This window comes from Molossus molossus, unplaced genomic scaffold, assembly GCF_014108415.1.
Source record: "Molossus molossus isolate mMolMol1 unplaced genomic scaffold, mMolMol1.p scaffold_m16_p_11, whole genome shotgun sequence".
Classification (NCBI taxonomy): domain Eukaryota; kingdom Metazoa; phylum Chordata; class Mammalia; order Chiroptera; family Molossidae; genus Molossus; species Molossus molossus.
The window spans coordinates 77825012-77847571 of record NW_023425346.1 but is presented as its reverse complement, the minus strand read 5'-3'; the positions used below and the strand labels follow the sequence as shown (position 1 = coordinate 77847571).

The window sequence follows — 22560 nt, the reverse complement described above, 5'->3', positions numbered from 1 at the left end:
CGTTCTGCTCAGGGCGTGGTGGAGATTTATTAAGGTTTTGAGACACGGTGGTGAAAGAGGAACGTTTTAAAATATAGTCTAGACAAATAAAAGAAATCAACCTCTATCACCAGGTTGCAGAGAAACATAGTGTCCCAAAAGGCATTGGCTAAGCCCTGCTTATGGACAGCCTGGGTTGAACGAAGCTTGTGGTCCTGTCTTCATGGAACTAGTCTAAAAGTAGCATTGGTGGTTGTGTGCTGTGAACCTGCGTGTGTCCACAGAGTGGCCCCAATTTCAGGGTGCAGTAGAGCGCGGCTAGATAGTAGCTCCTCACAGGCAAGAGCATTTTCACTGAAAGTGAGAAAGTGTACTTCCTCGTGCGTCAGTGATTTTTCTGGCTTAGGTCCCATGTTTTAGGTGAGACACACTCTTAAACTAAAGTACCCAAATATCTGTGCCATAGGGCTGTGATCAGTCACCTTTCTGATCTTCAGGTTTATCATGTTTAGTTGTCTCTCCACTGTACTAAAAATAAATCCTCTTTGAATCCACACTCTTGGTTGGAAAGGATTTTCCCCGAAAAATAAAGGGAATCTATAAGTAAACCGTATTACCCTCCTTTTCCCTTCAGTTAAGCCAACCCCCAAGTCCCACACAGATGGGGGAAATGGAAGAAGTGTCAGATTCCAGATATGAAGTACAAGTTAGTGACAGTACTTTTTTCTCTATTATCTGCTTTGAGTTTGAGTGCTCTGAGTTCTGTTATCCAGTGTTACCAGCTGATTCTCACAGTGACTGGTTGTAGCCATGCATCCTTGGGGATTGGTGATATTTTTATAATAAGTGCAAAAGTCTAGAAAGCTGTACACATCAAAAGAATTCCAGTTCAGCTACTTCTGTTAATGACTTCATTTGCCATAAAACGAGTTGAAGTGTATTTTCTTTACATAGGTGCACCTCAGTAAATCAACACTTAAACATATTCTATAGTTCAAATGTTATTAATCCATAAATCTGATGTTTAGAAGCACTAGGGGTAACCTTTGTTTTCATTCTGCATCTGGAGCATAAATGTTGCAAAAGGTGAAATAATTCTTATTTTGTTTGAGTTTTGTTCAAGGGAGCTTTAAAATAGTAATGATTGTCTAGTTTAGGAGAATATTGTTTTTTCGTCCTCACCTGAGGACATGCTTAGAGAGAGGGAGAGAGAGACAGAGAGACGGTGGGAGAGAGAACATTGGTAAATTGTACATGTCCCAACCCGAGATCAAACCCAAAACCCAGGTATATGCCCTGACAGGAATAGAACCAACAATCTTTTGGTCCTCTCAATGACACTCAACCAACTGAGCCATTTCGGCCAGGGGGAGAATTTTCTTAAATGTATCTGAGTATGTAACTCTGATTTAGTCATTCTAGTCCCTACAATTCAGATTGAACTTTACAGTTTTTTAATTTTTTTCATATTCATTGTTAGATTCTGCCCCTGATTTAGTCTGCCCCTGATAATGTAATTGATTTTCTTATCTTTGTTTTCAAAGGAGAAAGTATTGTGTTAAATCCCAACATATAAAAATATCTTCCTTTCATTTGTTGTTGTCTAAATGTACAACCGTATATTTCACTGCTGGATTATAGAGTTTGTAAACCAGAGTAAATATGGCAGGATAACCTTGGAATAAAATCGCCAATTTTTAACAGGTCCTTGAATAACTAAATTAGAAGTTTTCACCAATCAATTTTCTGGTCATTTTTTGTTAGTAATAAAAACGTATATGACTGGGTTTTGAAATACTAATTATAGTGCCATTCATATTCACTGCTGTTTTATTATTGTTACTTCAAAGTCCCTACAATTCAGATTGAACTTTACAGTTTTTAAAATTTTTCCATATTGATTGTTAGATTCTGCTTTTAAAAAATCTTTAGGGACAACCTTGAAATGTTTCCAAATTTTCTGCTATGAGCAGTATACTTTCCTCTTTATGTTTTATGCATTCATGCACATTTTCATACTGTGATCCTATTTTTTTTTGGATCCTCACCCGAGGATATTTTTCCATTTTTGTTTATATAGAATGGAAGGGGGAGAGAGAGAAACATCGACCAACATGAAAGGGACACATAGAGTGGCTGCCTCCCTCACAACCCCAACCAGGGCTGGGGACAAACCGCAGCCAAGGCATGTGCCCTTAGCGGGGAACCGAACCTGAGTCTCTCTAGACTGCGGACCGACACTCTAACCGCTGAGCCAAACCGGCCAGGGCCAGTGGTCCTATTTTATACCTGACTCCCCATCCTAGAAGTAACCACCGTAGATAATTTCTTATGTATCCTTTCAAAAATGTTTGATACACCCTCCCCCCCTTTTACTCTTCCTTTTTTTCCCTTTTGTAACTGTTGGAATCATATGATATAGACTGTTACACACCTTGGTCTTCTCATTTGATAACCTATCTTGGCATTCTTTCCATAGCAGCACATAGCTCTCTCTTGTTTCACTTAGCTCCATAGTAGTATATTATACCATAGTTTGGTTAAGCAGAACCTTCTGGTGTTGGACATTTAATTTTTCGGTTCTTTTGCTGTTACAAGTACATATCTACAACCTTAAATCCTACCTTTTGATTTCATTTAAAATGTACATTTTCCCAAATTATTGAATTTTAATATAATCTAATTATCTAAATGTTGATCTTCATTTTAGTAAATACTATTGTTTTCTGATTGTCAGCACGTGTTAATTAGTTGTTTTTTGGATTAGTTTACCAATAAATTAGTTTATCAATGAGAGAACTTAAATTCTTAAATTACCTATAATTCTATCATCTAAAGGTAAATATTGTTAAAATATTTTTCCTACTCTTTTTCTTGTACCTAGCGTTGCCCATTAACCATGTTTCACAAAGATTTTGAATGATAGGATATATTTAAGTACAATATAGTCAAAATTTATCATAATATGTTGGCTTTACAATCCGAATATCCAACAGTTGAGGAATCGTTAAATAAATCAGAGCCTATACACAGATTTGAATACTATGCATTCAGTGAAAATTGTGTTTCAAGACACTCTCAGGATAGGTTTGCTTCTCCATGTATATCCATGTACATTTGAGCAGCCAGGAAAATAAAGTGGAAAGGTAATAAGCCAGGATATTAAAAAGGATTTTTGGTGGATGATGACATTTATATTTATTTTAAACTTTAATGTATATTCTAAAATTTCCACAATAATGAAATATTTGTACATTTACAAAAGTATAGTTATAAAAAGTATTTTTAAAAAGTAGACTCCTAGTTGAAGAGTTAATATTTGTTCAGAAGGCTTCATTTTTTTTTTTTCCCTTCTTTATTGATTTTAGAGAGGAAGGGAGAGGGAGAGAGAGATAGAAACATCAATGAGAAAGAACATCGATTGGCCGCCTCCTGCATGCCCCCCACTGGAGATTTGGCCCACAACCTGGGCATGTACCCTGACCAGGAACCAAACCAGCGACCTCTTAGTGCATGGGTCGACGCTAAACCACTGAGCCATACCAGCTGGGCCAGAAACCTTCATTTAAAAATAACATTATATTTTAGCCCAGCTGGTGTGGTTCAGTGGATTGAGCGTTGTCCCATGGACCAAGAGGTCCCGGTTCCATTCCCGGTCAGGGCACATGACAGAGTTTCGGGCTCGATCCCCAGTAGAGGTGTGCAGGAGGCAGCCAGCCATTGTTTCTTGCTCACATCGATGTTTCTATCTCTTTCTCCCTTCCTCTCTCTCTCAAAAAAAATCAATAAAAACACATTTAAAAAAATAATACAAAAAAAATAAAAATAACATTATATTTTAGATTCCCTTATACAGTGGGTCCAATTCCATGTTCACCACGAATACCACTTTTATTCCAGGCTTCTGATCCTAACATTAGACAGGAAAATGTTAGCCAGAGCTTCTCAGTTTTGTCAGAAGTTACAGTGAGTTACTATAGTTGAAGTATGTTGAATACAGAATACTTTCCTAGATTTTCCACTAGTTAGCAAGTGAACCCCAGCAAAGCCATATTCAAAATTACATTTTTTTTTTGGAGTTGTCTCGTTGGTACCCATTATGAGATTTGTGTCTAAGTTAAATATTCAAAATAATTTTATTCTGCAGTTAATACTCTTTGAGTTGAGGTGTATCTGAGGATATTTTGGGACCAGTGTTCACACCACAATAGAGACATGGAAAATAACCTGTTCACTATTTCTTATAATTTCCTCCAAAAGAGATTTTGAGATGATGGATGTGTTTTGTTTTGTTTTGTTTTGTTTTAATCCTCACCTGAGGGTATATTTATTGATTTTTAGAGAGAAGGGAAGAGAAAGGAAGGGGGAGAGAGAGAGAGAGAGAGAGAGAGAGAGAGAGAGAGAGAGAGAAAACATCGATGTGAGAGAAGCATTCATGTAGACTGGGTGATATTAGGTGCTTTCCTTAAGGAGAAAGTGACAGTAAGCAGAATTATTTCTCTAGAAAATGGAATGCCTAGCCCTGATCGGTTTGGTTCAGCGGTTAGCGCATTGGCCCAAGGATCAAAGGGTCACGGGTTCAATTTCCGGTCAAGAGCACATACCGGACCTAGGTTGCAGGTTTATTCCCAGGGCTCACCGGGAGGCAACCAGTAGATGTGTCTCTCTCACATAAGAAAAGAAAATGGAATACCTAAACCATATCTGCTGTTATATAGATCTGCTCTTTTTAAATGATGCCTCAATAATTACACGAAATGCTACAGCATTTCAACTTAGTATTTTGAGAAAGTGAACTTCCAATATTTGATAGTCATAATTTTTTATTCTACTAATACAGTGTTTCTCAAACTTTTAAAACTCTGTCCCCATTTGAAAAACAAAAATTTTACTGCTATCCACTTCTCACTCTCACTCATTCTGGAAACAACGGGTATAAAAAGAAAAAGGGTTATTTGATGTCCTTTTCCAAATATAAAGTTATAATTGAAAAAGTTTTACATATACCACATAAAAATTTTGATCTGCTCCCAAATTAATCTTTTCTAAACAAAAAGGCTGCAAAGTTTAACTAATAAATATTCTTTGAAATTGCTTTTACATGTACGAATCAGAATATTTCAGTATGTAAATCTTAAGATACATTTAGGAATTGTATGTACCAGTGGACATAAACGATTCCCTTAAACTGATAGTGTCATGTTGTTTAAATAACTTCCTATTTTTGTGATGAAGTGTGTTTTAATGTGTAGATTGTCATCTTGGGATCCTCACTAGGGGAGACCTGCTGTTGGTGGGTAATTATGGTTTCTGTCTCTGGTCAATAAGTAGTAGAGTTCGTGGCACTGGCTTTAATGCCTTCTGGGTCAGATAGTGACAGGGTTTTTTAATAACTCCTCTGAAATTTTCATAAGACTTGAACTTCAAATAAATGTTAACATTAGTACATTATTTTTGCTGGCTTTAATATTCTACGGAAAGGATTATATTATGTTTATTGATTCACTAATAATCTAGTTAATCTAAACTAGAAAATATTTATTTGTAAAGGCTTACTATGTTTTTTAAATTCTGTGGATTGCCCAGCCAGTGTGGCTCAGTGGTTGGGCATCAACCCATGCACCAAGAGGTCACCAGTTCGATTCCTGATCAGGCCACATGCCCAGGTTGTGGGCCAAATCCCCAGTGAGGGGCATGCAGGAGGCAGCCAGTCGATGTTCTCTCTCATTGATGTTTCTGTCTCTCCCTCTCTCTTCCTTTCTCTCTAAAATCAATAAATGAAAAAAAAATTTTTTAAATTTCTGCGGATTACCTTGGGATTTGTGATCATCAAGTAAGATAACTTTTTTTTCCCCCTCAAACAACTTATAGAGCCAAAGTTGTTACTTTGAGAGACTACACATCCCTCTGGGCACTGCAGCATGATGAGAATGGTGATGGTGGTATTTTTTGTTTTGTTTTAAGCACCAGCGAGACATCATTCAAGCACATTATCAGCAATAAAGAACTTTGTTGACCAGCTGTTGTGGCTCAGTGGATTGAGTGTCGTCCAGTGGACTGAGAGCTCCAGGTTCGAGTCCCGGTTCAATCCCTGGTCAGGGCACAAGCTCTGGTTGTGGGCTCAATCCCCAGTAGGGGTCGTGCAGAAGGCAGCCAATTGATTTTTTCTCTCTCTCTCCCCCTTCATCTCTCTCTCTAAAAAATCAATAAAAACGTATTTAACCCTAGCTGGTTTGACTCAGAAGTAGAGTGTTGGCCCACGGACCAGTTAGTCGCAGATTTGATTCCAGTCAAGGGCACGTACCTCACTCCGTTGCAGTTCATCCTCAGCCGTTGGTCGTGCGGGAGGCAACCAGTCAATGTGTTTCTCTCCCTCCCTCTTCCCTTCTTCCCACTCTATCTGATGATATGGAAAAATATCCTTGGGTGAGGATTAAAAAAAGAAAACATATTTTTTTTAAAAAAAGAACTTTGTCATTTTGTGCACATGAACGCATTGAGAGGCTAATCATAGTAGACCACTGGAGACCACCCTTGGGATCACTGGATTCTAGTGTCAGCTCCATCACTTCATTGTGTTTCTTTGGGCAAACCTTTGAATGTCTTTGAGCTTTGTTCTTTTTACCTGAAAAGTGGGGAAAATAGTCGTGCCTGCTCCACCTTTTTTCCTTTTAACTAAAAACCACATTAAATATTGTATATGAAAATACTTTGGAAAAAAATTAAATACATTAAATGTTTATTAAAACAGTGCTGCCCACCCCATTAGTTTTCCTGAGGCTTAAGTGAGATATTCCATGTAAAGCATTCAGCATAGGATCTGGAGTGTGATAAAAGACACAATGAGTATTAGCTACGCCTTTATTGTTAACATTTGCATTATTGTGTCAGCCACTGAGAACCACTAGTGTAGTGGCAATACTAGTTAAAATATTCTTGTAAACATTTAAAAAAATTTTTTTTTTCTATTTATCTTCAGATAGAGTGGAAAGGAGGGAGGGGGAGAGAGAGAAAGAAACATCAATGTGAGAGAAACACATCCACTGGTTGCCTCGCGCAAGACCCCAACCAGGACCGGGGACAAAACCGCAACCAAGGTACATGCCCTTGACTGGAATCAAATCTGAGACTCTTTGGTCCGAGGGCCAATGCTCAAACTGCTGAGCCATATCTGCCAGGGCAAGGAATGAATGAGTGAATGAATGAATGAATGAATGAATAGTATGTGAGTACCAGCGTCCTTTCCATTGTTTTGCCAGTGTGACTAAACACATTAATTAAACTAACAGAAAGTTTGTGTTATTAAAATGATCTTATTGGGTTTGATCTACACAATAGAATCTGTAGATAACTTAGCAACAGGTAGACTTATTTCATGGTGAGTCTTAAATCTTAGACTATCTAGTCAGCCTCCTCACTTTACAGATAAAGAAGAAAATTATTGCCCAAGGTCACACAGCAAGTTTTCTTTTCCTAAGAAACAAATAACTAATTTGATATATGATAGTATAAAATGAGGTGGCAGGTTGTCAGAGTTTCTGATTCTTTTGGAGCAGATTTCACTTTCAACATTGTTTTACTAATATACAGATCTTTTCTAGGAAGCTGCTATGTAATGATGGGTTTTTATTTCCTTTTGGTTACCATTAGAATTTTCTTTCAAATTGCTTCGTATGTTACAAGTTACGTTATGGGTTCAGTGTTAGGAGAATGTGCTCTTTGAGTTACGTTAATAGAACATTGAGGAGAATGTTTTAGCAGGGAGACTTGAACTCTCTAGTCAACTGCAAAGTTATTTACCATGAGTTTGTGTCAAGTCCCAAATCAAGAAACTGGCCCTTTTCAGATGTGGAAGAGCTTACTAACTACAAAAGTGCTTTTTTTAAAAAAAAAAAAATACTCTGAAGGATTTAGAGTTTATTTTTATTACATCACATTTGCAAATCTTTTTCTATCGTTTTGATTTCTTAAGCACACACATATCACACAAGGCTTTATGTGTATAGTTGAAACACATCCTCATTTAGGTGTTACTTGGATTGAATTTATTTGTTTAGTCTTATTTAACATCACTACTGTTTTTAAAAACAGTACAAAAGTAAGAGTGTTAACATTAAACTGAGAGCTAGAAATGATGGTGTGGACAGAAAGTCCTTCAAAGGGACTTACCTACCTTTTAGGTGTGAAGAAAGAATTGGTACAGGATCAAGAGGAGACACATTCCATGAGTCAGCTTTATGGAAATATCTCCATGGTTAGAAAACACAAGGAAGATAATTCACATACCAGCCAAAAACTTGTGCAAATTTATCTTTGTATATCACCTTATAAAATACCGATGCTGATAATATCCATGTTCTGAAAGTAACCTTGTTGTTTCCTTTGTTACTTTAAGGTAGCGGTTCTCTATTCCTCAGCTGAAAGTACATAAGTAAATGGAGGAATGCAGTTGGGACAATGCCTCCCCTCCACCCTGCTGTCCCTCTCTCCCTCAAGTCAAGATATAAAAGAGAGGGGTTTGCCTGGCTGGTGTGGTTCAGTGGTTGAGCATTGACCTATGCACCAAGAGGTCACCGGTTTGATTCTGGTCAGGGCATATGCCCAGGTTGTGGGCCAGATCCCCAGTTGGGGGCACACAGGAGGTAGCCAATTGATGTTCTCTTTCATCGATATTTCTATCTCTCTCTCTCTTCTCTCTCTTTCTCTCCAAAAATTAATAAAGAAAAGACAGGTTTTTTTTAAGAGAGGGGGGGTGTTCATGCCCTGGCCAGTTTGAGTGAGTGGTTAGAGCGTCGGTCCGCAGACCAATGAGTCGCAAGTTTGATTCCGGTCAAGGGCACACACCTCGGTTGTGGTTCGGTCCCGGCCCTGGTCAGGGTCCTGCAGGAGGCAACCAGTCAATGTTTCTCTCTCCCCTCCCCCCTTCCTCTCACTCTATCTGAAGATAAATGGAAAAAATATCCTCTGGTGAGGATTTAAAAAAAAGAGAGAGGTTCATGCAAAATGACTCAAATCTAGTACTGTAAAGTGCTTTTATATTCTTAATCCTAGAAGAAGATATGGATGTTTCACTGGAAAGCAACCGGTATAGAACTATTAGGTCTGTACACAAATTCAGGCTAAATCTGGTAAAACTTTGTAATGATTCAGGATCAGAAAGTGAGGGGCAAGTCAAAAGCTTAATTCTGCTACTGCATATACCAAAATTTATCTATTCTGCTATTCAGTTTGGGACTATTACAAATAGTGCTGCTGTGGACATTGTACTGTATATGTGTTTGGGAGAACATGTATACCCATTTCTATTGGGTATACTAAAGAGTGGAATATTTGATCAAAGGTGTGCATATTTTATTATTAATAGATATCGCCAAATAGTTTACTAATTTACACTCCCACCAGCAGGTTTCTGATTGTTCCATATGCTCATTAATATTTAGTATTTTCCATCTTTTTATATTTTGGTTATTCTCATAGGTGTGTAGTGGTGTTGCCTTGTAGTTTTAATTTGCATTTCCTTGATGACTATTGAAGTTGAGCACATTTTCTTATTTATTGGCCACTTCAATATCTTTTTTTGTTTAGTGTCTGCTAAAATGTTTTCCCCAGTAGGTTATTTTCTTCTTTTTTTTTTTTAGCAGTTTTATTGAAATACAACTTACATGCCATTAAATCCAACCTTTTTTAAGTATACAGTTGAGTGGGGTTTTGGTTTTTTTTTTAATATATTAACAATTGTACAACCATCACTAGTATCTAATTCCAGAACCTTTTTATCATCCCAGAAAGAAACTCCATATCCATTAGCAGCTATTCTCTGTCCTCCTTACCCTTAGCCCCTTGCAACCACTAATCTACTTTCTTTTTCTATAGATTTGCCTTTTCTGGGCATTTATTTACTTATCTGTCCATCTGTTTGTTTGTTTATTTAATTTCCTCACCCAAGGACATTCTTGCACTTATCTTCAGATAGAGCTGTAGAGAGAAAAACATCGATGTGAGAGAGACACATTGAGTGGCCACCACCCACACGACTCCAATTGGGACTGGGGACAAACTGTAACCAAGGCACATGCATAGCAGGAACTGAACCCAGGACTCTCTGGTCCGCGGGCCAATGCTCTTAAGCAACACCAGCCAGGACCTTTTCTGAGCTTTTAAATGGGATTATATAATATGTGGTCTTTGTGGCTGGCTTCTTTCACTTAGTATAATGTTTTCAGGATTCATTCATGTTGTAACATCTATCAATACTTGGTTCCTGCCCTGGCCGGTTTGGCTCAGCGCTTAGAGCGTTGGCCTGCGGTCCAGAGAGACCTGGGTTTGGTTCCCGCTAAGGGCATATACCTCGGTTGCAGTTTGTCCCCGGCCCTGGTTGGGTCATGCGGGTGGCAGCCACTTGATGTGTCCCTTTCACGTCGATGTTTCTCTCTCTCTTTCACGTCGATGTTTCTCTCTCTCTCTCTCTCTCTCTTCCTCTCTCTCCCTCCCACTCTAGCTGATCAGAATATGGTGAAATGTCCTCGGGTGAGGATTAAAAAAAAAAAAAAAACTTGGTTCCTTTTTATTGCCGAATAATATTCCATTCTGTGGGTGTTCCACAATATGTTTATCCATTCTTCAGCTGAGGAATATCAGCTGAGTTTCCATTTTCTGGCTTTTATGAATAATGCAGCTAAGGGAATTTGTATACAAGTTTTTAAGTGGACATGTTTTCAGTTCTCTTGGTTATATACCTAGGAATGGAATTGCTTGGGTCGTATGATAACTGTTTAGCATTTTGAGGTACTGCCACACTGTTTTCCACAGTGGCTGCACCATTTTACATTTCCACTATCAATGTATGAGGGTTTCAATTTCTCCACATTATTGTCGACCTTTGTTATTGTCTTTTTTTTTTTCCCTCACCCGAGGACATTTTTCCATTTTTTGTTCAGGTAGAGTGGGAGGGAGAGAGAGGAACAGAGAGAGAGAGAGAAACATCGACATGAAAGGAACACATCGAGTGGCTGCCACCCGCACAACCGACCAGGGCCGGGGACAAACTGCAACCGAGGTACATGCCCTTAGCGGGAACCGAACCCGGGTCTCTCAGGACCGCAGGCCGACGCTCTAACCGCTGAGCCAAACCGGCCAGGGCTGTTATTGTCTTTTTTATGTTAGCCGTTCTTGTAGATATATGTTAATGACTTGCAGTATTCTAAATTTGTTCTAAATACGATTTCTTTGTTGAATATGTATTGTATTTTTCCTTCTCCTAATTGTCTTTTGATGAGCAGAAGTTTGTAGTTTTAGTATAATTTAGCTTACCAATCTTTTTATTTTTTTTTTAGTTTTCTCTAAAATCTTTATTGTTTTAGATCTGTCCTCCATCTGGAATTGGCTTTTGAGAGACAACATTTAAAAAAATTATTTCTTTCCTCTTCCTACCTGGATAACATTTTATGTGTATGTGTGTTTTTTAATGGGTGAGAGACAATTAATACATGGTTAGAAAAGTAATGTAGTGTCCAGGAATTAGTTGGTTATAAAGATTTACTCTCAGGTGGTGATTGCAAAGTTAGGAAGATGAGCTTAAGCTTTGTAGGACTCCTATCATATGTCAGAGACTTAGCTAAGCATTTCATAAGTTTAAACTCATGCAATCAGTACAATATTCTTCTAAAGTAGATTACATTACTGCTTACTTGCAGATGAGAAAACTGAAGCCCATAAAGATAAACTGCCCCAAGCTCACACTACTAATAAGTAGACAACATGTGGCTCAAAACCAAGTCATTCTAGCTCTAAAACTATCTTTTCACTTACATTTTTTTCAAAATCTTGTAAGATCTTAATTATTTAACTTTCAGATTACCTTTTCATCTTAAATTTTTATGATATTTGACTCAGTAATAAATGCTAGGTGGCCTACATAGCTGTGTGTGTGTGTGCACGCGCGCATGTATGTATGTGTATGTATTTAATTAGGATGGTTTGAGGGAAACACAATGAATTAATCAGTTATCATAGGGGACAGAAAGTATTGAAGTGGTAATCGGATGCTTGAGAGATTAGATGATTAAGGGAGTCTTATCAGTGGATAATATTGCCAGAGAAACTTACCTGTGTGGATGTTTAATTTGCTGTGTTGTAGATCTTTTCCATGCTATGAAATGTAGAAAATTTCCTTTAAGTGTATTAAAGGTCAGAGAGCATTTCCTATGGCTCCCTGTGCTGGTACTAATGATGTAAATAAATTTAGGAAAGAAATTAATTTCAAGGTCCATTAGAAATAGAGGAGATCGATGTTTGTAGCAAATGAAATGGAAAAATACAGTTAGAGAAATTTTACTTATTTTAGAATTCAAAGTTATTGAATCTTTTTTGAGTTATGGGGAAGAATACGGCTAATGGTATTGGAGACTTTGCATTTCAAACTAATGGTGGTGAAACTTTATACTTGAGGGGGTGGTGTGATAATAATCTGTGTGTGAGATCAACTTTCTGAGTTGGGGTGACAGTACAAAAAAGCATTTTCTTTAGCCCTTTTTAACTAAAAGGTAAACTTTTGACAGCCTCAGTGGAGAAGTGTGAAATTGATCAATGAGCAAGTTGGTTTCTAGATAAAATAGAACTAGATGTGGACACTGTTAAATGAGAAACTTCTCTCCGAGGAAGGAAGCTCCTAGAGCTTATGCTGATTATCCTCTTCACACCGGATAATTTTACACCTAACTGAGAGGATCCTAATACACAGGCATTTCACACTCAGTAGATTCCTGATTTTTTTTCCCAGTTAGCTATGACTTGACCTCACATTTCTTCTCATAATAGCTCCGAGCTGCCACCGGTTTCCTTTCAGAGGTGCCATTTGAGGATAAATCTATCTGCCATTTTGGGATCTAGACATTTGCTTGATAACATAGGGTGGGGCAAAAGGATTACAGTATTTTGTATGGAAAATAATGCAATAATTAATAAATAATACAGGAATAAACTCTGATACACATACTCATAACTGTAAACATACTTTTGCCCACCTTGTATATAAAATATAATAGCCCCCATTTAAGAAAACTTGAGTATACAGAAACTAAGCAAGTATATATTATTTTTATTAGAGATAACACTTTTAAATGCCTGTGATAATTTAACTTAATTTAATTTACAAAATGACTAAGTTCCACATTCGCAGAGAGATTTGCATTAAGCAAACTCAGTTTTACTAAGTTAAACATTGAAACATCTTTATTATTTTTTTTAATCCTCACTCGAGGATATTTTGCTTTTATCTTCAGATAGAGCTGGAGGAAGAGAGAGAGAGAAACATCAATGTGAGAGAGACACGAGTAGTCGCCACCCACACAACCCCAACCAGGGCCAGGGACAAACTGCACCCGAGGTACAAGCCCTTAGCGGGAACTGATCCCAGGACTCTGCTCCACGGGCCAATGTTCTAACCGCTGAGTCAAACCAACCTGGGCTGAAACATCTTTGTAATGAACAACTAACTATTCCTTATTGTGACAAATGGAAAAAATTTTAGTTTTACTTCTTCAGAGGCAATGATAGTTTAGTTTGGCTTTAAATAAAGGTAACATTAATCCAAGAAGTTAGATATTAGAGTGATATTCTGGGAACAATCTGGGTCCCATTTTGAAAGCATTAAAATCATTCATTACTGTGTAAGTAGCTACAGATTAATGTATGGATGAATGTATATATCTATTATTTGCATAGCCTAGGAATTAACTATTGGAACTCTTTAGACTGTTAGAGAAAATCAACCTACAAATATCAATGCAAACTTTGTTTTCATAGGGTAATTTTAATAGTATTTAATAACATCAAACAGAATAAAAATTCCTTAAAACATTATGAAAATAAGTGGATTGCATTAACTTTTTGCTTTTTTTGTCATATTACCAGTATTGCTAGCTACTAATTTTATTACTGCAGTTTTAGAAAATTTAATTGTTAATTTAATCACCTCATACCTGTCAGAGTGGCCACCATCAATAAATCATCAAACAACAAGTGTTGGCGAGGGTGTGGAGAAAAGGAGACTCTAGTACACTGCTGGTGGGAATGCAGACTGGTGCAGCCACTATGGAAAACAATATGGTGTTACCTCAAAAAATTAAAAATTGAACTTCCATTTGACTCAGTGATCCCACTTCTAGGAATATACCCTAAGAAGCCTGAAACACCAATCAGAAACAATATATGTACCCCCATGTTCATAGCAGCACTATTTACAATAGCTAAGATCTGGAAACAACCCAAATGTCCATCAGTAGACGAATGGATCAAAAAGCAGTGGAGTACTATACATCTGTAAGAAAGAAAGATCTCTTATCCTTTGAGTCGACATGGAGGGACCTAGAAAGTATTATCCTAAGCGAAACAAGCCAAACAGAGAAAGACAAGTGTCATATGATCTCACTTATTTGTGGAATGTAATGAACATAACAGTCTGAGGAATGGGGTAGTCCCAGAGACATGGACATGGGGTACAGACTGACAATCCTCAGAAGAGGAGGTTGTGGAGGAGAGAGAAATCACAGAATTTACATGCATGTATGTATGAACAATGGACATGGACAACAAAGCTGGGGACAGGGCGGGGAGGGAGAGGGAGGGGGGAGTCAGTTGGGGAAAAAGGAGAAACATCTAACAAAAATTAATTAATAAAAAAAAAGTTGGAATGCTAAACATTTGAGTTGTTGGGAAGCTACATAATCTTTCATTTAAAGTCCTCTGTAGTCTGGCTGGTGTGGCTCAGCGGTTGAGTGTCAGCCCATGCACGAAGAGGTCACCAGTTCGATCCCCGGTCAGGACACATGCCCAGGTTGTGGACCTGATCCCCAGTGGGGGGCATGCAGGAAGCGTCCAATCAGTGTTCTCTCTCATTGATGTTTCTATCTCTCTCTCTCCCTGTCACTTCCTCTCTCTCTGGAATCAATAAAGGAAAAAATAAAAATAAAAAATAAATAAAATAAAGTCCTCGATAAATCTGGCTCCACTCTTTTCAGCAGCCTCCTTAGCGGACTAATAGTTGTAAAATGTACTTTTGAATTTCACCTCTACCACCAGCCATTCGTGGAACCATAGGCAAGTCACAAAATGGGTTCTTCGCCTGTAAAATAAAGGAATTGCACAAAATCCTTTAAAGTGCTTTTAACACTTTATTTGTGTTATGGAGAAACCCTTTGAGAATCTGATAAAAGCCGCTAAAACTGCTGTGTTTCATAGAAAATGTTGCATATAATTTCAGGAGCTGCAGTGTTCCCTGAAGCCATCCACAGACCATCTTGTATTAGAGGACTTCTGATTTTCAAAATCTATAATTCTGTATGTCTATCCCACACCACCCTGATGTGTAGCTATATTATATGATCATCCTCATTTTTCAGACTTTTCCTTTTGGGTTTTTATTCATATCATTTCTTCAACTTTCAGATATCCTTATCCCCTTGTCCATTTTCACCTTTGAAAGTTCCACCTCCTTTTCAAAGTACAATTTGTGTGTGTGTGTTTTTGTGTGTGTGTGTGTGTGTATGTGTGTGTAGCTTCTTCAATTCGAATTCATCTTTCCAGCAAGAGAAAAGCAGTCTGTAACCTACAAAGGTGCTCCCATAAGACTGTCAGCCGATTTCTCAAAAGAAACTTTGCAGGCCAGAAAGAAGTGGCAAGAGATATTCAAGGTGATGAAAAGCAACGACCTGCAACCAGGATTACTCTCTCCTGCAAAGCTATCATTTAGAATCAATGGACATATCAAGAGTTTCCCAGACAAAAAAAGCTAAAGGAGTTCATCACCACCAAATCAGTATTATATGAAATGTTGAAGGGTCTTCCTGAAGAAAAACAAAAATATGAACAATAAAATGGCAATTAATACATATCTATCAACAATTGAATCTACAAACAAAATGAGCAAGCAGAACTAAAACAGACTCATAGATACAGAGAACTTTTTGTTACTTGCCAGATGGGTGGGGGCTGGGGGGATGGGTGGAAAAGGTGAAGAAATTAAGTACAAATTGGTTGTTAGACTGATGAACCTCAAAGGGATGGGGGGGCAGGATGAGATAAACCAAAGAACTTCTATGCATATATGCATAACCAATGGACACCAACAATAGTGTGGGGAAGGCTGGAGGGGGGTGGGATTGGGGAGGAGGGGGTTAATGGGGAAGAAAGGAGGGACATCTGTACTCATTCAACAATAAAGATGAGTTTTAAAATTTTTTTCATCTTTTCCTTAGAACTTTGTACCTACATCTAGCCCTTACTTGGTTGGTCTTGTAGTGCAGTTACTAGAGGACTGCATGTTCTCTGTCTCCCCTTTCTCTTCTTGCCTGTTTCTCAAGATTATAAATGTCTTGACATCAGCCACTATGTTCCTATATTAGTTTTGTAATTGAATTGTCCCTTGTTAGTAGTAGTCATGGAATAAATACTCACTAAGTTAATTTGAATTTGTCGCTTAGTTGTAATAATTAACTATCTGCTGTCTCGTGTGCTAAATGCTCGGAGGATTGCCCTGCACTCCTGCCTCCAAAAAGAAGAAAGTGGTGTGAAATAGAATCATAGAGGGAAAACCTCAAATGGGGGCAAACTTAAAGAATGGGTAGAATTTAGCCCAGCCAGTGTGGCTCAGTGATTGAGTGTTGACTCATGCACCAAGAGGTCACTGGTTCGATTCCTGGTCAGGGCACATGCCCAAGTTGTGGGCCTGACCCCCAGTGTGGGGCATGCAGGAGGCGGCCATTCTTGTTCTCTCTCATTGATGTTTCTCTCTCTCCCTCTCCCTTTCTCACTCTCTAAAAAATAAAAAGGAAAAACCAAAAAGAATGGGTAGAATTTAGGAAGGTTCAAGGGTTTTTGTTTTCTGGGAGAGATGAAGAGAAATGAGAGAACTGGTGTGTATCTAGAATTCCTTTTCAATAAAATTAATCTACTTTTACAGAAGAGATAGGTATTAAATTTTACCTACAATTTTTAATTAAGCTTTGTATTTTTCACATTGGCATTTTTGTTCTTACAGGTACAAGAAAATTCCCCAGGACATAGAGCTGGACTGGAGCCATTCTTTGATTTTATTGTTTCTATTAATGATTCAAGATTAGTAAGTTCAGCTTTTTGTACTTTCATCTATAGTATTTTGTAATTTTCGAAAATGGGATTTTTTAGGTTGTCAAGATGGCTGTTTACTCATTAGTTACAAACATAAAGTATGCTACCACTTTATAACAATAATTATGTGTTAGTAAACATGAAAATGTCAATTAGAAAATACTATACCTCACACATACTCCAGTGATTATTTTAGGGGAATGAAATCACTGGAGACTTTTATATGTTAAATATTTAAATTTTTTAAGCAGAAAGAAATAATTAAGATGAAAACGTTTGCTTTTTTTTTTTAAATGTCAGACTTTTGTAGATTATTGACAAATGCATTAGTAAAGACTCAAATAACTTGTCTTTTCTTATATATATAAATGTTATTAGAGAAATGTGTTCCTAAAGTGTAGAAATAAAACTACTTTTTATAAGTTGCTTTCAATTTACCTATAGGAAGGAAATTATATAATTTCAGCAAAGGAAATTCTTATGACAGTGGCTGCTTGGTTGGCTTACTTTTTTTACAGCAGTGTTAAGTTTTTGTTTATTATATATCAACATCTCCTACAAAATGGCCTTTATTCAATTTATGTAATAAAATTTTTAGCATTACATTAATGTTAAATGCTTCCATTTTCTTTTCCTGCTATTTTCTAATAAATAAATAAAGTGTATATTTAGGAAGTAGAAGCCAAAATTAAACTTAAGTGCCAGCAAACCAAAGTCATACCAATCCTGTTAGTAATATGACTTCATAGGGAGTATTTTGGTTTTTATCACTGAAGTCCTAGATCACTTCAATCCATGTTAGGTTGCAAATTCCATAATCTGTGGTCAGCTATTAGAAAAAAGTCAGAAGTTGTTGCTAACATAAGAGTTGTTCTTGACTTCTTAACATTCTTTTACTTGGAGGAACATTTGAATGTTAATGAAACTTTACCCATTGAATGTTTTGTGTTGATTATTAATATTACTCCAACAGGATACTTAAGCTAAGATAGTTAACATTAAATTTTTATTTATTAAGAAAAATAATTTTATGTGTTCACAGAATAAAGACAATGATACTCTTAAGGATCTACTGAAAGCAAATGTTGAAAAACCTGTAAAAATGCTTATCTACAGTAGTAAAACACTGGAGCTACGAGAGACCTCCGTCACACCGAGTAACCTTTGGGGTGGCCAGGGCTTGTTGGGAGTGAGCATTCGTTTCTGCAGCTTTGATGGGGCAAATGAAAATGTTTGGCATGTGTTGGTAGGTATCAACTGTAAACTGTTACTTGCAGTTTAAGAAGCAGTATAGAAAGAACAGTGGTTATCTCCAGTTTTGTTAGATTGTAGGGATATTATTAGTATTATTATTAGGCTACTTTTAGTTCTTGAAATCAGAATTCATTTTTGTTAAAATATGGATTTCTTTTTTAATGCATGAGGAAGAGAAGCAAATATAGATGCCTAAGAACTATTTTTCTAATGATTTAACCACCATGAGAAGAAATGTTAAAGCAGATAGCTACAGAAATATTTTAAATATTTACTAAATATTTTGTGACATTATCTCTAACAAAACAATTATAAATATAGAGAGTTTTAATCACTCTAGTTAAGGACTGTGAACTATAAAATTTGGAAGATTATTTATGTACATTATTTGGGTGTGTTTTTGTGTCATTGTAGGAAGTAGAATCAAATTCTCCTGCAGCAGTGGCAGGTCTTAGACCTCACAGTGATTATATCATTGGAGCAGATACTGTCATGAATGAGGTAATTAGTGTGTTTATTAATAATGAAAATTATATAACTTTTTTTTGTTAATGTTTAAGTTCAGAAGTATATTTGCATACTTTGCATTTAGAGTTGAAATTTAGGTGTTTTCTGGTCGAGATAGCTTATGTCAGGGTGTTAAACAGAACATTGGGAGGTTTCTCATTAGGCATAGCTGTGGGGAAAAATGCATACTGTGTAGCAGTTGCACAGATTTTGTGTACAGTATACAGAAATCTCTTATGTACCTCAGGACGAAATCAAATCCTCATTTTGGTTATTGATTTCATTTTCTCTTTCCCTTTTTATGGTAACAAAATTGGCTCAGCTGTATTAGTCAGATCCTTTACTTGCCTGTTAGCCAGTGGAAGTATATATTGCTAAATAAATGAGAGACAAATAAGGTGTCCAGATAACCAGGTCTTGATCATGGAGAGCAAAAGCAGAATATATAGAATTTCTATGTAGAAGAGTTTTACTAAAATTGCTAACTAGGTCTTACAGAACTGGACATAAGGCCTTGCACATAGTAAATAGGTAATATACCAAATTAAATTTTGTTTAAGTATCAGTTTTAAGAAATGATTTTTATGCCTGGGGCAAGGCCCATAATCGGGGAGGGGGGTATATTTTGTTTGTATCCTTACTGAGGATATGTTGATTGATTTTAGAGAGAGAGGAAGGGGGAGAGAGAAACATTGATCAATTGCCTCCTGTATGTACCTGACCTGGGATTAATCCCAAAACCTAGGTATGTGCCCCAACTGGGGAATTAAACTCACAGCCTTTTGGTGTATGGGACAGCGCTCCAGCCGAGCCACTGTGTATGGTTTTTTTGTTTGTTTGTTTTAAGTTTCCAGGTAATTCAGATATTAACGAGGTTTAAGACCCACTGTTCTAAAGTTTAGTATCATAAAAATATTTTTCTCCTGTGATGCTTTTACAGTCTGAAGATCTGTTCAGCCTTATTGAAACACATGAAGCAAAACCATTAAAACTTTATGTGTATAATACAGACACTGATAACTGTCGAGAGGTGATTATTACACCAAACTCTGCATGGGGTGGAGAAGGCAGGTAAGATAATTTTTAGACTTAAGTTATGACTGCTTAAACTTTGATGTGTTGTAAAAATTATTTATTATAAGACTTCTCTTAAGAAAAATATTGACCTAGAATATTGAACCCAGTAATTAATTTTTTGAAAGCACATATTTAGGGAGATTGGTATATATATTATAGTTGTTTTCTTTCTTTTTTTAAAAATAATTTGTCTTGCCCTGACCAATTTGGCTCAGTGGTTAGAGTGTCGGCCCGTGGACCAGTGAGTCGCAGATTCGATTCTGGTGAAGGGCACGTACCTCAGTTGCAGTTCATCCCCAGCCCTGGTCGCCTGGTTGGGTCGTGTGGGAGGCAACCAGTCAATGTAGCTCTATCACATCGATGTTTCTTTCTCTCTCTCTCTCTCTCTCTCTCTCTCTCTCTCTCTCTCTCTCTCCCCCTCCCCCCTCCTTCCCTCCCTCCCTCCCTCTCTCCCTCTCACTCTATCTGATGATAAATAGAAAGATATCCTCAGTTGAGGAATAAAATAAAATAATTTTTCTTAATTGATTTTAGAGAGAGAGGAAGGGAGAGGAAGAGAGAGTTAGAAACATCGATGAGAGAACATTGATTGGCCGCCTCCTACACGCCCCTCCCTGGGGATTGGGCCCACAATCTGGGCATGTGCCCTGACCAGGAATCGAACCTTTTCTTTATCAATCTGAGAACCAGCAGCCTTTTGTCTTTTTATTTTAATAAAATCAGTTTTATTTTTCTAATTCCCCTCCCCAGCAATGGGACAATACAGTGTAACTTTCTCTAGCTGCTAGAAAAACTTCTTAGACTTTGTGGAAACTATTGACTTTTAGAAATAAGTTGATTTTGACCAAAAGTTAGACAAAATTGCAATAACCATAAAACGCATTTAGAAAGAGGATCAAGGCAAGCAGATAAACAGATTTTATAAAATCAGTTTTCTGGGACTGTTTATTAAATCATTTACCTAATTTCAAAAAGCTAAACCAGAGCAAAGCATGCTGATTTGCCAAGTTCTGGCATTTGCTGGGGAAGGGATGATTTAGTTGATGCAGGCAGAGAAAGCCTCTGTTGGCTCACAATACCTTTACCCACACTACCTGAGATTCTACAGCTGAACATATGTTGCCACCAGAATACTAAGTTGTTATAATTTTAGAAAATGAGATAGAGGTATCATTTAAGAATCTGGACCTTCTGAGGCAATACTTGATCAAGTTATAATTGCCCATTGTCTAGGTTTATAACCACAGAAATATGATCTCAAGGCATTCAAAGTCAACTAATTTCAGAGGGACTGCCACATATAAACTAAATTTACAAAGAATCTGCTGTATTTATTAGAATAGCACATTTTCAGTTTACAAAAGAAACTCAGTTTCTCCAGTTAGAACACCCAGGTCAGATCAGTACCACAAGAGTGCTTGGTGAGCATGGAATCAAAGTACAAGGAAGAGAGTCTACAGATGGTGATGTCATCACCAGTTCTTTAATTAAAAAAAAAATTTTTTTTTTCTTTATTCATTTTTTAGAGAGAGAGGAAAGGAGAAGGAGAGAGAGAGAAACATCAATGAGAGAGAACATTGATTGGCTGCTTCCTGCATGCCCCCCACTGGTGACCTCTTGTTGCATGGGTCGACACTCAACCATTGAGCCACACTGGCCGGGCTAGTTCTTTTTCATTATGCTGCTACATTCTTGTTTTTGGAGCCCTTCTTTTTTAGACTCTGGCAGCTATTCCTTTTCTTTTTTTTCTTTTTTTTTTTTTTTTTATCCTCACCCGAGGATATTTTTCCATTTTTTGTACAGATAGAGTGGGAGGGAGAGAGAGGAAGGGAGAGAGAGAGAGAAACATCGATGTGAAGGGACACATCGAGTGGCTGCCACCTGCACGACCAACCAGGGCCGGGGACAAACTGCAACCAAAGTACGTGCCCTTAGCGGGAACCGAACCCGGGTCTCTCCAGACCGCAGGCCGACGCTCTAACCGCTGAGCCAAACTGGCCAGGGCAGCTATTCCTTTTCTTTGGAAAACATTTTTCCCTTTGACATGGTTTAGTACCATTGATCAGCCATTGCTTTAGACAGGCCCATAGAGACCATTTTCCCAAGTCTCATTTGGCATGTGTCTACTTCTGGTTTTTATTCCTTCCTCTGAGGCTGACCACATTTCATTCATTGCAGCATACCTCTCTTAGTTTCATTGCTGGGCTAGCTTTAAGTTTGAGAAGGTCTTGCTGTTGCCTCAGTGCCTCTCTACCACCACTTAGTCACTTTGATTAAAGCACCTTGTTTTAAAATGCAGCTACCTCTGAAAGGCTATCATTGATCAGTATAAATTATTTAATCTTTCTTTCTTCAGATTTATCTGAGATCCAGTTCAGTGAGAATTGCTGGGGGGTTTTGTTTTTTAATATGTTTTATTGATTTTTCGGAAGAGAGAAAGAGATAGAAACATCCTGCACACCACCCTACTGGGGATCAAGCCCACAATCTGGGCATGTGCTTTGACCAGTAATCAAACAGGTGACATCTTGGTGCATGGGATGACACTCAATCCACTGAGCCACACTGGCCAGGTGGGCAAGAATTGCAGTTTTGATGGTAGCAGGGAAGAAAAGTGAG

The 22560-nt window shown here is 37.5% G+C and overlaps 1 protein-coding gene across 3 annotated transcripts in view; it reads left to right on the top strand.

The window, feature by feature from the left end:
* GORASP2 (golgi reassembly stacking protein 2) overlaps positions 1 to 22560 on the top strand; it is a 35670-nt gene that overhangs the window by 795 nt on the left and 12315 nt on the right. For 2 of the 3 annotated variants that reach the window (XM_036254684.1, XM_036254683.1), the window contains exons 2-5: positions 17015 to 17095; positions 18146 to 18349; positions 18772 to 18858; positions 19805 to 19935. In XM_036254684.1, coding sequence (XP_036110577.1) covers positions 17015 to 17095; positions 18146 to 18349; positions 18772 to 18858; positions 19805 to 19935 — 503 coding nt within the window. Of the gene's footprint in view, positions 1 to 5943; positions 6050 to 17014; positions 17096 to 18145; positions 18350 to 18771; positions 18859 to 19804; positions 19936 to 22560 lie in introns of all 3 variants that reach the window. The other variant, XM_036254686.1, reaches the window with a different exon arrangement.